General features: G+C 45.9%; 1 protein-coding gene across 2 annotated transcripts in view; it reads left to right on the top strand.

Annotated features, from left to right (window-relative positions):
• The first annotated feature begins 7,312 nt into the window (after positions 1-7,312).
• The window catches only part of CRCP (CGRP receptor component), a 32,420-nt gene continuing 24,526 nt past the window's right edge, over positions 7,313-15,206 (top strand). Inside the window, exon 1 of one of the 2 annotated variants that reach the window (XM_084822995.1) lies at positions 7,313-7,414. In XM_084822995.1, coding sequence (XP_084679121.1) covers positions 7,407-7,414 — 8 coding nt within the window. In that variant the 5' untranslated portion in view covers positions 7,313-7,406. Of the gene's footprint in view, positions 7,799-15,206 lie in introns of both variants that reach the window. The other variant, XM_084822996.1, reaches the window with a different exon arrangement.

Here is a 15,206-nt window from a genome sequence, read left to right as displayed (position 1 = left end):
TCTTAGAACCCCGAGGTCTTAAGAACACAAGAAGAGCCATGCTGAATCAGACCAAAGGCCTGTCTAGTCCTTCCTTTGTTGGCACAGGGGCCAAGCAGACACCCACATGGGAAGCTCACGAGCAGGACATCAGTGCAACAGCCAGTGTGGTGTATTGGTGAGAGTGTTGGGCTGGGATTCGGGAGAACCGGGTTCTAGTCCCCACACAGCCACGAAGCTCACTGGGGTGACTTTGGGCCAGTCACAGACTCTCAGCGCAACCTACCTCACAGGCTTGTTGTTGTGTGGATAAAATGGAGAGGGGGACCCTGTGAGCCCTGGGTTCCTTGCAAGAGGAAAAAAGGCCGGATATAAATGTCATAATAAATAAACAAATAAATAACGAGATGTCAGGGAGTGACTTTGGGTTGCCCTGCAGGCAAAGTACAGCTCTACCACTGAGACATGGTGACTTCATAGCTGGCGAGGGAGCACCTCCCTCAGGATGCATCTCATAACGTTACTTGTGAACTCTACTGTTGTGAACACTCGGAGCCCGGTTCAGACAACCTCCCCATCCATGCCCAGAGGAGGGTAAAGTTGGCAGGTATACATATCCTACGCACGTACTGTTTGTACATGCGCTGTTCGGAAGTTACGATGAGCACATCGAGGTCAGAGACACAATCCACCCTCCATGTGTTCATTCTATGCAGACGGTTGTCTGAACAGAGCCTCAGGGTGCAATCCTATGCATGCTTAGAAGAAAGTCCTACAACTCCCAGTATTCCCCAGCTGGCTGGGGAATGCTGGGAGTTGTAGGACTTTCTTCTGTCAAAACATGCATAAGATTGCACCTTTAGTGTTATGGGAACTGGCTATTAGCAAAAGCGGTACCAAGAGGTGGAATCCAAATGTGAAAAATGTCCTTTCTGCATTGTAGAGCTATTCATCAAGTGTATTTTGGCTTTGCTATAGCAATATTAACAATAATTAATTAACTAAGTTTTATCTGCCCGATAACAAGCGTTCTGTGGGCAGATTGCAGACAGTTTAAAGAATAAAATGCAATACAAATAATAAATACAGTACAAATAGTTCAAAGCGTGAAATGCAATACAAAAAGACAAACGGCACAGGAATAGCTTGATAGAAAGGTGTATAAAATCGAAAAACGCCCCCTCTCAAAAATAAAGTTCTCTGCTGGACTCCAAAAAAGAATAATGTAGGTAACAAGTGAGCCTCCTTGAGGGAGGGGATTCCATAAATAGGGGGCCACAACTGAGAAGTCCCTCCCTCGCATAGCCCGTTCACCTAAATTCCTTCGGTGGGGGCACCTGGAGGAGGTCTTTCGAAGATGACCTAAGGGCTCGGCAAGATACATATGGGAGGGGACGTTCCTTTAGGCTGGGGTGCTGAACCTCTTTCAGCCTGCGGGCTAGATTCCTTTTCAAAGAAGCTCTTGGGGGCCGTGTTCCAGTGGTGGGCAGAGCCAAAAGCAAAATGGGGCAGAGCCAAAATACCAAAACTACCAGTCTACTTTAGCGTAAAGCTCTTTGTTGCCAGTAACAGCCTTAGGAGAGCCATTTCAACTTTGTAGAATGGCGGGCGGACAGGCAGGCGGGAACTGCAAAAAGCTAGGAAACCACCAAACCATCAACAATCAGGGGAAAGGGGGTATGTCTATCTGGGAAACCTCAGAGGGCTGGATTTGGCCCCCAGGCCTGAAGTCCCCCCAGCCCACCTTTAGGTATATGATATCAGTATTTCATAAATAATTTAGCATGGGATGCTACCAGGATTCAGGGGTGTGCAAAGCATGGCCCTCAAGATGTTGTTGGACTGCAACTGCCATCAGCCCTATCCAGCATAGCCAGTTGATGATGGGAGTTGCAGTCCAACAACATCTGGAGGGCCATTCCTTCCCCATCCCTGGGCTATCGAAACACTTTGCTCATTTGGTTTTTCATCCTTTAGCATAAAATATAGGCTCAGAAGGTAGAAAGGTGGCAAATGATCTATTATAGCCCATTCCTTGATATGTTTACTCAGAAGGAAGTCCCACTGTATTGAAGTAAGTGTGCGTAACATTGCAGCCACAGTTTACATGGTGATATGTAATAATAATTTATTAAAAAAAAGATGAATATGTTTTTGCGCCAACCATCAATGTGTCTTGCAATAAAATGTATTTCCCACTGCTAAGTGCTGTTTGGCATTTTTGTTTTTCAAAAAGTGTAAATTTTACATCCATGTGATAAAAGAACTTACTTGTTACAAAAATGATGACGAAATATTGTTACGAAAATGAAACGAAGAGTAAGGCGTTAAAAAATGAATAAAGCAGTAAATGTAATTAAACATTTTGAATTTTTGCATGGCATTGCATCAGCCTTTTCCAATCTGGTGCCCTTCAGATGTGTGTGGGGGCTACAATGCCCATTGTCCCCCAGCCAGCCATGCTGGGAGTTGCTGTCCCACACATCTGGAGGGCACCAGGTTGGAGAAGCCTGACATAGATTTTCCCCTCCCCTTCCTGGAGTGTCTCCCCCCCCCCCCGAAATAATTAAATGCCTGAAGCTGCAATCCTTTGTGAGGAAATCTCATTGAAGCCAGCGGGGCTTACCTCTGAGTAAACATGCACAGGGCTGGGTTGCAATGAATTGCTTTCCTCCGAGTTTAATTGCTACGTGTGAAAGAAACAAACAGAAGATATATGTTCAGGAGAACAGTCTGGCCTGCTGGGGCCCTCCAGATGTTTTGGACTGCAAATCCCACAATCCCTGACCATTGCCCATGCCAGTGTGGGCTGATGGGAGTTGTAGTCCAAGACATCTGGAGGGCAGTGGGTTGCCTAGTAAAAAGCAAAACAAAACTATTTATTGTTCCCTTGGTCAAAAAGGGAAAGTATAAAGAGATTTGTCCATACAACTAAGCAGGAGGAAAATAACGTGTGGGGCTGCATTGGTGGTTCAGTGGTAGAATTCATGCCTGTCGTGTGGGAGGACCAAATTTGATTCTTTCACCAATACAATGCTTTTTAATGAATTAAGGGTACAATCCTATGCATGTTTAGACAGGAAAAGGTCCTACCAGCCTAAGCATGTTTAGACAGAAAAAGGTCCTAAAAGCCTATGTATGTTTAGACAGAAAGAGGTCCAACAATCCTATCTGTGTTTAGAAGCAAAGTCGTACATTCCAATGTGTTTAGAAAGAAAAAGGTCCTACAAGCTGATGCGTGTTTAGAAGAAAAAAGTCCTACAGTCCTATGCGTGTTTAGACAGGAAAAGGTCCTACAGTCCTATGCGTGTTTAGACAGGAAAAGGTCCTACAGTCCTATGCCTGTTTAGACAGGAAAAGGTCCTACAGTTCTATGCGTGTTTAGACAGGAAAAGGTCCTACAGTCCTATGCGTGTTTAGACAGGAAAAGGTCCTACAATCTGCAAGTTTAGAAGAAAAAAGTCCTACAGTCCTATGCATGTTTAGACAGGAAAAGGTCCTACAGTCCTATGCATGTTTAGAAGAAAAAAGTCCTAGAATCTGCATGTTTAGAAGAAAAGAGTCCTACCGTCCTATGCATGATTAGAAGAAAAAAGTCCTACAATCTGCATGTTTGGAAGAAAAAAGTCCTACAGTCCTATGCATGTTTAGACAGGAAAAGGTCCTACAGTCCTATGCGTGTTTAGACAGGAAAAGGTCCTACCGTCCTATGTGTGTTTAGACAGGAAAAGATCTTACAGTCCTATGCATGTTTAGAGAGGAAAAGGTCCTACAGTCCTATGCGTGTTTAGACAGGAAAAGGTCCTACAGTCCTATGCATGTTTACACAGGAAAAGGTCCTACAATCTGCATGTTTGGAAGCTTAAAGTCCTAAACCCCTATGCATGTTTAGACAGGAAAAGGTCCCAAAATCTGCATGTTTGGAAGAAAAGAGTCCTACAGTCCTATACATGCATATAAGAAAAAAGTCCTACAATCTGCATGTTTGGAAGAAAAAAGTCCTACAGTCCTATGCGTGTTTAGAAAGGAAAAGGTCCTACAGTCCTATGCATGTTTAGAAGAAAAAAGTCCTAGAATCTGCATGTTTAGAAGAAAAGAGTCCTACCGTCCTATGCATGTTTAGAGGAAAAAAAAACTACTATCTGCATGTTTGGAAGAAAAAAGTCCTACAGTCCTATGCGTGTTTAGACAGGAAAAGGTCCTACAGTCCTATGCGTGTTTAGACAGGAAAAAGTCCTACAGTCCTATGCATGTTTAGAAGAAAAAAGTCCTACAATCTGCATGTTTGGAAGAAGAAAGTCCTACTATCTGCTTGTTAGGAAGAAAAAAGTCCTACACTCCTATGCATGTTTAGGGAGGAAAAGGTCCTACCGTCCTATGCATGTTTAGACAGGAAAAGGTCCTACTGTCCTATGCGTGTTTAGAAAGGAAAAGGTCCTACAGTCCTATGCCTGTTTAGACAGGAAAAGGTCCTACAGACCTATGCATGTTTAGACAGGAAAAGGTCCTACAGTCCTATGCGCGTTTAGACAGGAAAAGGTCCTAAAATCTGCATGTTTGGAAGAAAAGAGTCCTACAGCCCTATGCGTGTTTAGAAGAAAAAAGTCCTACAATCTGCATGTTTGGAAGAAAAAAGTCCTACTATCTCCATGTTAGGAAGAAAAAAGTCCTACAGTCCTATGCATGTTTAGACAGGAAAAGGTCCTACAGTCCTATGCGTGTTTAGACAGGAAAAGGTCCTACAGTCCTATGCGTGTTTAGAAAGGAAAAGGTCCTACAGTCCTATGCGTGTTTAGACAGGAAAAGGTCCTACCGTCCTATGTGTGTTTAGACAGGAAAAGATCTTACAGTCCTATGCATGTTTAGAGAGGAAAAGGTCCTACAGTCCTATGCGTGTTTAGACAGGAAAAGGTCCTACAGTCCTATGCATGTTTACACAGGAAAAGGTCCTACAATCTGCATGTTTGGAAGCTTAAAGTCCTAAACCCCTATGCAAGTTTAGACAGGAAAAGGTCCTAAAATCTGCATGTTTGGAAGAAAAGAGTCCTACAGTCCTATACATGCATATAAGAAAAAAGTCCTACAATCTGCATGTTTGGAAGAAAAAAGTCCTACAGTCCTATGCGTGTTTAGAAAGGAAAAGGTCCTACAGTCCTATGCATGTTTAGACAGGAAAAGGTCCTACAGTCCTATGCATGTTTAGAAGAAAAAAGTCCTAGAATCTGCATGTTTAGAAGAAAAGAGTCCTACCGTCCTATGCATGTTTAGAGGAAAAAAAAACTACTATCTGCATGTTTGGAAGAAAAAAGTCCTACAGTCCCATGCGTGTTTAGACAGGAAAAGGTCCTACAGTCCTATGCATGTTTAGAAGAAAAAAGTCCTACAATCTGCATGTTTGGAAGAAGAAAGTCCTACTATCTGCTTGTTAGGAAGAAAAAAGTCCTACACTCCTATGCATGTTTAGACAGGAAAAGGTCCTACTGTCCTATGCGTGTTTAGAAAGGAAAAGGTCCTACAGTCCTATGCGTGTTTAGACAGGAAAAGGTCCTACAGACCTATGCATGTTTAGACAGGAAAAGGTCCTACAGTCCTATGCGCGTTTAGACAGGAAAAGGTCCTAAAATCTGCATGTTTGGAAGAAAAGAGTCCTACAGCCCTATGCGTGTTTCGAAGAAAAAAGTCCTACAATCTGCATGTTTGGAAGAAAAAAGTCCTACTATCTGCATGTTAGGAAGAAAAAAGTCCTACAGTCCTATGCATGTTTAGACAGGAAAAGGTCCTACAGTCCTATGCGTGTTTAGACAGGAAAAGGTCCTACAGTCCTATGCGTGTTTAGAAAGGAAAAGGTCCTACAGTCCTATGCGTGTTTAGACAGGAAAAGGTCCTACGGTCCTATGCATGTTTAGACAGGAAAAGGTCCTACAATCTGCATGTTTGGAAGCTTAAAGTCCTACACTCCTATGCATGTTTAGACAGGAAAAGGTCCTAAAATCTGCATGTTTGGAAGAAAAGAGTCCAACAGCCCTATGCGTGTTTAGAAGAAAAAAGTCCTACAATCTGCATGTTTGGAAGAAAAGAGTCCTACAGTCCTATGCATGTTTAGAAGAAAAAAGTCCTACAATCTGCATGTTTGGAAGAAAAGAGTCCTACAGTCCTATGCATGTTTGGAAGAAAAAAGTCCTACAATCTGCATGTTTGGAAGAAAAGAGTCCTACAGCCCTATGCATGTTTAGAAGAAAAAAGTCCTACAATCTGCATGTTTGGAAGAAAAGAGTCCTACAGTCCTATGCATGTTTGGAAGAAAAAAGTCCTACTATCTGCATGTTTGGAAGAAAAGAGTCCTACAGTCCTATGCATGTTTAGACAGGAAAAGTTCCTACAATCTGCATGTTTGGAAGAAAAGAGTCCTACAGTCCTATGCATGTTTAGAAGAAAAAAGTCCTACAATCTGCATGTTTGGAAGAAAAGAGTCCTACAGTCCTATGCATGTTTGGAAGAAAAAAGTCCTACTATCTGCATGTTTGGAAGAAAAGAGTCCTACAGTCCTATGCATGTTTAGAAGAAAGAAGTCCTACAATCTGCATGTTTGGAAGAAAAGAGTCCTACAGTCCTATGCATGTTTGGAAGAAAAGAGTCCTACTATCTGCATGTTTGGAAGAAAAGAGTCCTACAGTCCTATGCATGTTTAGACAGGAAAAGTTCCTACAATCTGCATGTTTGGAAGAAAAGAGTCCTACAGTCCTATGCATGTTTGGAAGAAAAGAGTCCTACAGTCCTATGCATGTTTAGACAGGAAAATTTCCTACAATCTGCATGTTTGGAAGAAAAGAGTCCTACAGTCCTATGCATGTTTGGAAGAAAAGAGTCCTACAGTCCTATGCATGTTTAGACAGGAAAAGTTCCTACAATCTGCATGTTTGGAAGAAAAGAGTCCTACAGTCCTATGCATGTTTAGAAGAAAAAAGTCCTACAATCTGCATGTTTGGAAGAAAAGAGTCCTACAGCCCTATGCATGTTTGGAAGAAAAGAGTCCTACAGTCCTATGCATGTTTGGAAGAAAAGAGTCCTACAGTCCTATGCATGTTTAGACAGGAAAAGTTCCTACAATCTGCATGTTTGGAAGAAAAGAGTCCTACAGTCCTATGCATGTTTAGAAGAAAAAAGTCCTACAATCTGCATGTTTGGAAGCTTAAGGTCCCGCAGTCCTATGCATGTTTAGAGAGGAAAAGAGTCCTCCCGCCCCGCGCGTGTTCAGGCGGGGAAGGCCCCTCCGCCGCGCGCCCAGGCAGACGCGCCCTGCTGCCCTCGCCCTCGCCCTCGCCCGCGCGCCCCTCCCCGCTCCTGGAGCGCTCCGGCCGGCGGCTGCCTGCGCAGGGCCCGCGAGGCGGCGGGGAGCGGCGGGAGGCGGCCGCGCCGGAGACGCCGCCATGGAAGTGTAAGGGGCGGCCCCGCGGCGGGGAGGGGCTCCGGCGAGGGATGCGGGCCCGCCGCGCGCGCCGCGCCTCTCCCCGCCCGGCGCCTCCGGAGGCCTGGGCCGCGCGTGCCGCCCGCCCCCCGGCCCGGCCCGGCCCGGCCCGGCCCGGGGCGGCGGCGGCGAGGCTCGTATTGCGCACGCCATCAGGGCGGGGCGGGGCTGTGCTGGCCGGGGAGGATGGGGCCTGTAGCCCAAGGCCCTTGGAGGGCGCCGCGTTGGGGAGAGGGTGCGCTGGGTGGTTCTCCCTCTCGCCCCCCCACTTCTTAGCCTAATGTGATGGACTAGTTGGGCACCAAAGGAGACGGCTGGGGGGGGGGGTGGGTGGATCGGCGGCACCATTTTAAGGTATGCATGCATTTTAATGTTTTTATATATGTTTTATCCCCTGATGTCCAAGAACCCATTAGTAGTAATACTAATGGATTCATGGCAAATCAGGAGATTATATATATAGTGATAGTAGTAATAACAATAACAGCGACAATGGTATCAATAGCAACCGGAAAGGCGACTTGCAGTCTGTGTCACGATGCACGGTTGGGCGGTATTTATGTATCTGAAGTCTTTTTATGCGGCCCTTCAGCCCAAAGGGCTCCCGGAGCACCTTACCTATAATCCGTCAAGCAGCACAGTCTCTGCCTGCAGGTTTACAGTCTAAAAAGACACGGCACACGAGGAAAAAGGGCTGAGCAGGGCAGAGGGAAGAGCTGTTTGTTAGGGAGAACCGAAATGTTGCAAAAGGGCGCACAAGCTTTCGAATTCTCCAGAACTCTTCCTCAGGCGCGATGGTACAAAAAGTAGGGGAAACGGCAAAGAAGCGCGAAGTTCAGGCCAGAGGTTGTGGCCATGAGGTCTGCAGCTTAGACTGAGCCCTATTTCATGTTACATGCTCAGAAATGATGTGCAAGGTGCGCTGACTTCGATGGGGCTCGCTCTGCTGTAAGTGTGCTGTGAGGATTGCAGCCTTAAATTGCGATGCATACTTGCTAGGGAGTAAAGCCCACCAAAAGTAAACGTGACCATCGTGCTGCGAGGTTTGTAAGATTTCCCTCACTGATGGTCACTTGCAGGCGATTCATATGCCACTGCAGGCCACAAAGTGAGTAGAGACTTACATGCACGATCAGCCTTTTTTAATGATTTGGATTGATTCATCTAGAGTAAAAGGAAAAGGTGATCTAGCGTATGCAGAAAGGGAGACAATAGTTTACGTATTATAGGTCTCTTCCGGCTAACGTGAAGTGCCTTTAAGGCTCATGGGTCTCAGTGTAAGAATGAAAGATGTGCTTAACTCCTTCTCACAGAAGGTGATGGGGCTCAAAGGTGCTCAACTTTGACTGGACTGTGGCCTTTTAAAACATTGGAGGGAGCAATCTTATGGCCGCTAGACAGCAGCTAGACGGCCATAGGATATGTTGTTTTCCGGGAACCGACCTCCAAGCCTGCGCTCCGAGGTCGGTTCCGGGAGAACTGGCCTGCCTCCGAGGCAGGGCGGAACAGCCCCATCCTCTGTGCTCGCAAGAGGAGTGCAGAGCGGCCCAAAAGGGGCCTGGCTGGGGGCGTTCCAGGGCAGGGAGGGCGGAAATGTACAGCATCCTCCTCCCCTGCTCCGTCCTCCCGCCGCTAGTCAGCCACAATCGGCTGTCTAGCTGAAAATGCAGGGCAGGACAAGCACGGAGGGAATGATCCCCTCCGTGCTTCTCCTGCCCTGCTTTGGGTAGGCGGTTGCCTCCGAGTTCAGAGGCAGCCGCCTATCTGGATAGGATTGTGCCCTGAATGGACAAAGTCCCATTTAACCTATGTAGTAACACGTAGGTTCAAACCCTTCCCAAAGCTTAAATAAATAAATAAATACAAATAAATGCATCTGGAACCTACATTTTTAATATATAGGCAAATACTATTTTCTCCAGCTTTTGTTTTGAATTCTACTTAAAAGCCTCATTTTGCGCCCACTCTATGACTTTGTTGACTAGTTTACAGCAAAATCTTATGCATATCTGCTCAAGAGGAAGCCCCACTGAGTTAAGTACAACTTACGGTTTACCGTTTTTGAAATTTGTTTTATATTTTATTGTTTTATTTGTAAGCTGATCATTGGTATGGACAAGCAGGGCATAAAAAAATAAAAATCAGACTGAACTTGCATTTATGCCATGTATGCCTGAAGCAACGATTTTCTTTTCTTTTACTTTGCCTTGGTTAGTCTGGATGATCAAAATGTGATCATGTGCATAAATAGTCTCTTGGCTGTTTACCTAGAGTGAGTGAGTATTCTCCACTCTGCATTTGCTTTCATAAACAACCCAGCCTTGTTCCTGGGTTGTTTGATGTGTGTCTGAACCCAGAACGCATGGTTTGTTTTTTGGTTAAAACTCTGGGTTGTTTGTCCCGTAACAACCCAGAGTTCCGGGTTCAGACATTGCACCTGTTAAAGGAATATCGAGGCAGGTTAGGTTGAACAGTCAGGAATCTATTAAAGCACAGACACAGCTGTGGAGAGTCAGTTGAAACTGATTCTTCTCAAATACAAGAAACAGGATGCATTTATATAGACTGTTGGTTGGAGAACTAAGAAAATACACAATACATGCTCGAGAGCTAATTTAGCTCAGCAACAGCTGCATTCTTATCTTTAGGGATGAGCTAAGTTGGTGGATAGGAATCTCCTGCTTATAATGAGCAAGTTACAATAACCTTCTCATGGTCAGACACATACATACACATTCTCTCAATCCCATCAGGCACCTTGCCTGAACCAAACTACTTACAGGGCCTAGTCAGGCCTACCTTCACACATCAAACAACCCAGGAATGGGGCATTCCTGAGATGTTTATGAAAGCAGATGCAAAGCGGAAATGTGCTCGCTCACTCTGGCACGGCCCCCCAATTCATGGATTAAACAACCCACGAATTGGCGTTATGCGCGAGCCAGGTCATTACGTCTTTTCTAATTCTGTTCAGGCTGCAGAGTTTAATTTGGTGATGTTTATTTGGGTGGTTGATAATTTGGCAGAGAAGGCCCCTGTACCTATTCAGTCGTAAGGAAGAGGGAATTTCTGACCATGGTCTTTCCCAAATCTCCTTGTGTCCACTGCTGTTAAAGGTACAGGTGCCCTGTTGTCTCCTTTTGTGTTGTGTTGAACTTCCCCCTAAATGCTTTCTTGGGTGGTCTAGGAGTAACCATCACAGTTTCTGCAGTTTCCACCTTAAGGGAAGTTGCATTAAAAGTTGCACATCGACATATTTACTGAGTAGCCACTGTGTTGTGGTGGTTTTTCTGGCATGTTTTAGGGTGCACTATTCATGCGGAGCATTGGCTAGACCTCTGTATTTTTATTTAAACATTACATTTTCCCCACCCTTCTTCCAAGGAGCTCGCAACAGTGTGGACATAGTCCTACCCCATTATATCTTTACAACAACCCTGTGAGGTGAGGCCAGGAAGCTCATTGGGTGGCCTTGGGCCCAGGATAAGCCAGTGAGCTTCACGGTGGGTTAAGATGTTCACCGTTGCCCTGCTTGGATTGAGAGGGTGCCTGGGAACACACCAGTCACATTCTCACAACTGTGCAATGCAGGGGGAAATTGATAGTGATGAGCCAGGTAGACTTCTGAGAAAGCTTGTTCGGGCATTACTGGCCACCGAAGAATCCCTGGAACACTTAAGCTTTCCCTGGCACTACAGAACAGTTGTACCGCTTTCCCTCTTTCAAATAATATTGGAGTGAATCCCATAGATCCTGTCTCTGCTTTTGTCATGGTCCTCCTTCACTGGTTCCCTTCTTCTTTTTCCTTCCTGGTTGTTGCTCTTGGTAGTAGCCACGACAGACCTTGCCAACTGGAGAGGAGTCCTTCCAATTCTCCTCTCCTGCTGCGATGGTGGTGGAGCAGGGGTGGAGAACCTGAGGCCTTGTGCTCCCAATCCAGCCCTCCGGGGCTCCCCAGATGGCTATGCCCCATTTTCCTGGCCACCCCCCCTTTCCCCGGGCTGGCAATCATTTGGCAGTTTTCCAGCCTTTGCATGTTTTTCCCCCCCGTTCTAAAAGGTTGAAATGCCACTCCTAAGGCAAAGCTACTGGCAGGAAGAGCTTTAAGCTAAAATGGGCTAGTATTTTTGGTATTTTGGCCTTGTACCCCGCCCCTTTTGCCTTTGGCCCCGGCCACCACTAGAATGTGGCCCCCGAGAGCTTCTACAAAATGGGATTTTGTACAAAATGTTGTCGATCACAAGCTGAATATGAGCCAGCAATGTGATGTGGCTGCAAAAAAGGCAAATGCTATTTTGGGCTGCATTAATAGAAGCATAGCTTCCAAATCCTGGGAAGTACTAGTTCCCCTCTAGTCAGCACTGGTTAGGCCTCATCTGGAGTACTGTGTCCAGTTCTGGGCACCACACTTTAAGAAGGATGCAGACAAACTGGAGGGGGTTCAGAGGAGGGCAACAAAGATGATCAGGGGACTGGAAACAAAGCCCTATGAAGAGAGACTGAAAGAACTGGGCATGTTTAGCCTTGAGAAGAGAAGACTGAGGGGAGATAGGATAGCGCTCTTCAAGTCCTTGAAAGGTTGTCCCAGAGAGGAAGGCCAGGATCTCTCCTCCATCATCCCAGAGCGCAGGACACGGAAGAATGGGCTCAAGTGACAGGAAGCCAGATTCCGGCTGAACATCTGGAAAAACCTCCCGACAGTTAGAGTAATACAACAATGGAACCCATTACCTGGGGAGGCGGTGGGCTCCCCCACCCTGGAGGCATTCAAGACGAGGCTGGACAGCCATCTGTCGGGGATGCTCTGACTTGGATTCCTGCACTGAGCAGGGGGTTGGACCCGATGGTCTTATAGGCCCCTTCCAACCCTACTATTCTATGATTCTATGAATTGGGCCCTGCAACTGAAGGAGGTTCAACACTCTTGTGGTAGAAAGAAAAGGCCCCGGTGCTGGGATGATCCTCATTGCTGCTGGGGGAAGGAGCCTGTTGACTCACTCCACGAGTGACGGAAAGCAGCGTTAGCAACTGGGGGTCCAAGCTCTGCGTGTGAACGGCTATTTCTCATAGGATGTGTAACCTTCGGCATACTCATTTTCTTTTCAAAAGATGTTATTGGGGATAGTGTTTGAAAACAAAATGAACCTGATCACTGTTACACGTCCTATGGGAAGGAGGCATGTTTCTGTGTTTTATATGTGCCGTCAGGGTAGGACACCAACAAGGCCTCTGCCCCGAGGAACTTACAGCCTGAACTCTGTTAGTCAGGAGAGAATTGAGGGAGAGGACGGTTGCTGGGGCAGCTGTTTTTTTTTTTTTTAAGCGTGATTGTATATTTGAAGACTTGGGGAGGGTGGCTTTTGAGGAGGGGTTTGGTTTGAGGGACAGTTCCCAGCGCTGTAGTTGTTTAATTTGTAAGTTGCATTGGACATGTCTTGTCTTAGGGGGCAATCCTATGGCTGTTTAGACAGCAAAAAGCCCTACAACCCTCAGCATTCCCCAGCCTGGCTGGGGCATGCTGGGAGTTGTAGGACTTTTTGCTGTCTAAACAGCCATAGGATTGCACCCTTAGTCATTGGAATGTTCTTGGAACATCTCCACTGATCTCCACTGATGACTATGGGTTGCCAAGAGGCAACAGTTCTTTAAGGATTCAGTGAACACACCAGCTCTGAGTTGGTTGTCCCGCTGCCTTGAGATCCATCCGTTGCTGTTCTGAGGGGGATCCTGGCAATTGAACGACGTAAGCATTGTAATCTTTCTCTGTAGTTTCATGCTATGTAGCTTGTTCTTGGTTAGTAAAATCTTTAAGTCTTCATCTGGTGTGTTCATTGCCTCCGAATCCTAAAAAACCGTTGCCTCTTGGCAACACAGACCACGGGTGCTACCAGAAGGAGGGAGCCTAGTGCAACCGATGAAACGGTGTTGTACAGCATTTCCTCCTTAACACACTTTTTTTTTCTGGCAAGAAAAAAGACAGATGAAACGGTGTTGTACAGCATTTCCTCCTTAACACACTTTTTTTTTCTGGCAAGAAAAAAGACAGATGAAACGGTGTTGTACAGCATTTCCTCCTTAACACACTTTTTTTTTCTGGCAAGAAAAAAGACAGAAGCAGCGGTGGGAAAACAGGGGAGAGTTACGAATTTAAGACGATGTGGCAGGGCCCCCTGTAAAATTCTGTGAGTGTGGCAAGGCAATGATTGTGCAGTAAAAGCCTCATCTGGAAGCACCCTGGGTCTTCGCCAGAGAGGAGCAACTCTTTTTCTGGGGGTGCGGCCCGTCCCGCAGCAGAAATAGATGGAGGGCTGTATTCCTTACAGCACCCTCCCCCAACCTGCTGCCTTCAGGTGTTTTGGACTACAGCTACCAGCCTTCCTGACCATTGGCCATATTGGCTGGCTGATGGGAATTGAATTCCAAAACATCTGGAGGGCACCAAGTTGGGGGAGGCTGCGTTACAGTCTATCCTATGCACGTGTACTGACTTTACTGGGACTTGCTGTCAGGTAGGTATATATCGGATGGCAGCCAAAGAGGAGAAAATGTCAATTGCTTGCTGTTTCGATGTAGCTGCACAGGAGATGGAAAGCAAAGAATCGGTGAAATCTGATGTCAACAGTTCCATGTTGTCCAGCAGACGAATACACTGAAAAGGGTCCCTGATCTCCTTGGATCTTCCGATTCATTCTGAAACAACGCAAACTTTTTTTCTTTGTGTTCCAGATGAGTCAAGCCCTTTGTTCCTAATGCATTTAATCAATCGAGAATAATTCTCCGTTGACCCGTCTGTATGTTCCAGTTGCTTCCTGTGTTACTGTTTCTTTTATGTGGGCATTTTAAAAACAAGTTTCAGTTGCCGAGACTCTGGAGGGATTTCTCTAGATGTAGATGGAAATGCAAAGAAACACCCCCTGTGCAAGAATTAAATTTACCTATCGACAAAAAACGATATCCCTTTTCACAATGTGAACGAGCCTGTGCGTATATGAGTGAGCTTGCTTGCTGAAGTTTCTCTTGGGTCAGCAAAAATGTGATGAGAACTCCACCTCAGCGTATTTTCAGAAGGGGCTCCCCCTCTTTCGCTCCCCCCCCTCAAATCCCCAGCCCAATGCCATTAAAAACAATGCTACAACCTGTGGAAGTTTGTAGAAGAGATGTTGAACTTGTTTGAAAGTGATGAGTATGACCGTTCTATTCAAACGGTTGGCTGTGCTTGACATAATACATTGAACTTTTAAATATGTTGCAACGGGCCCCCCGCGAATAGCCTCCTTTTGTATAGCAGTGGCAACTTTCTGTTGTTACTGCTGTCTGCTCAGCAGATCCCTTTGTCTCGAGGATGTATAGGGCTTGCCGCTGTATGGTGTGCGTGCGTGCATTTTTTGAGCAAGTTTTATTTATTTACTATTTAAAGACATAAAATTATTCTGTCTGCTGCTTGGCTGGGGTATGCTTAAACAGGAAACACAAACACGCAAATAAGTGTTCGTTGTACAAGTCCTTGATAGCTGTGGGGCGCTGTCACCCTGATCCAGCTCTTGTTGTGCTTGGAAAGGGTATTTACATGTGACCAGTTGTTCAAGGATGTGGAAGGGGACCCATATTTGAAAGCGGTTGGCACTGGGGGGCTGGACAGAGCCCACAATTTGATGTGCATTTTGATGTGCGTTTGAACACACAGCCAGTTTACGGCCGTGGTTCCTGATTCAGCAGGTGTTATTTATTTATTAAGAAAACATCTATCCTGCCTTTCCATTTC

The sequence above is a fragment of the Heloderma suspectum genome, chromosome 16 (genome assembly GCF_057233095.1).
Source record: "Heloderma suspectum isolate Gila_16-S chromosome 16, 16-S_ref, whole genome shotgun sequence".
Taxonomy (NCBI): domain Eukaryota; kingdom Metazoa; phylum Chordata; class Lepidosauria; order Squamata; family Helodermatidae; genus Heloderma; species Heloderma suspectum.
Note: the sequence above shows the minus strand (reverse complement) of the source record. Positions and strands in the feature narration are given on the sequence as shown.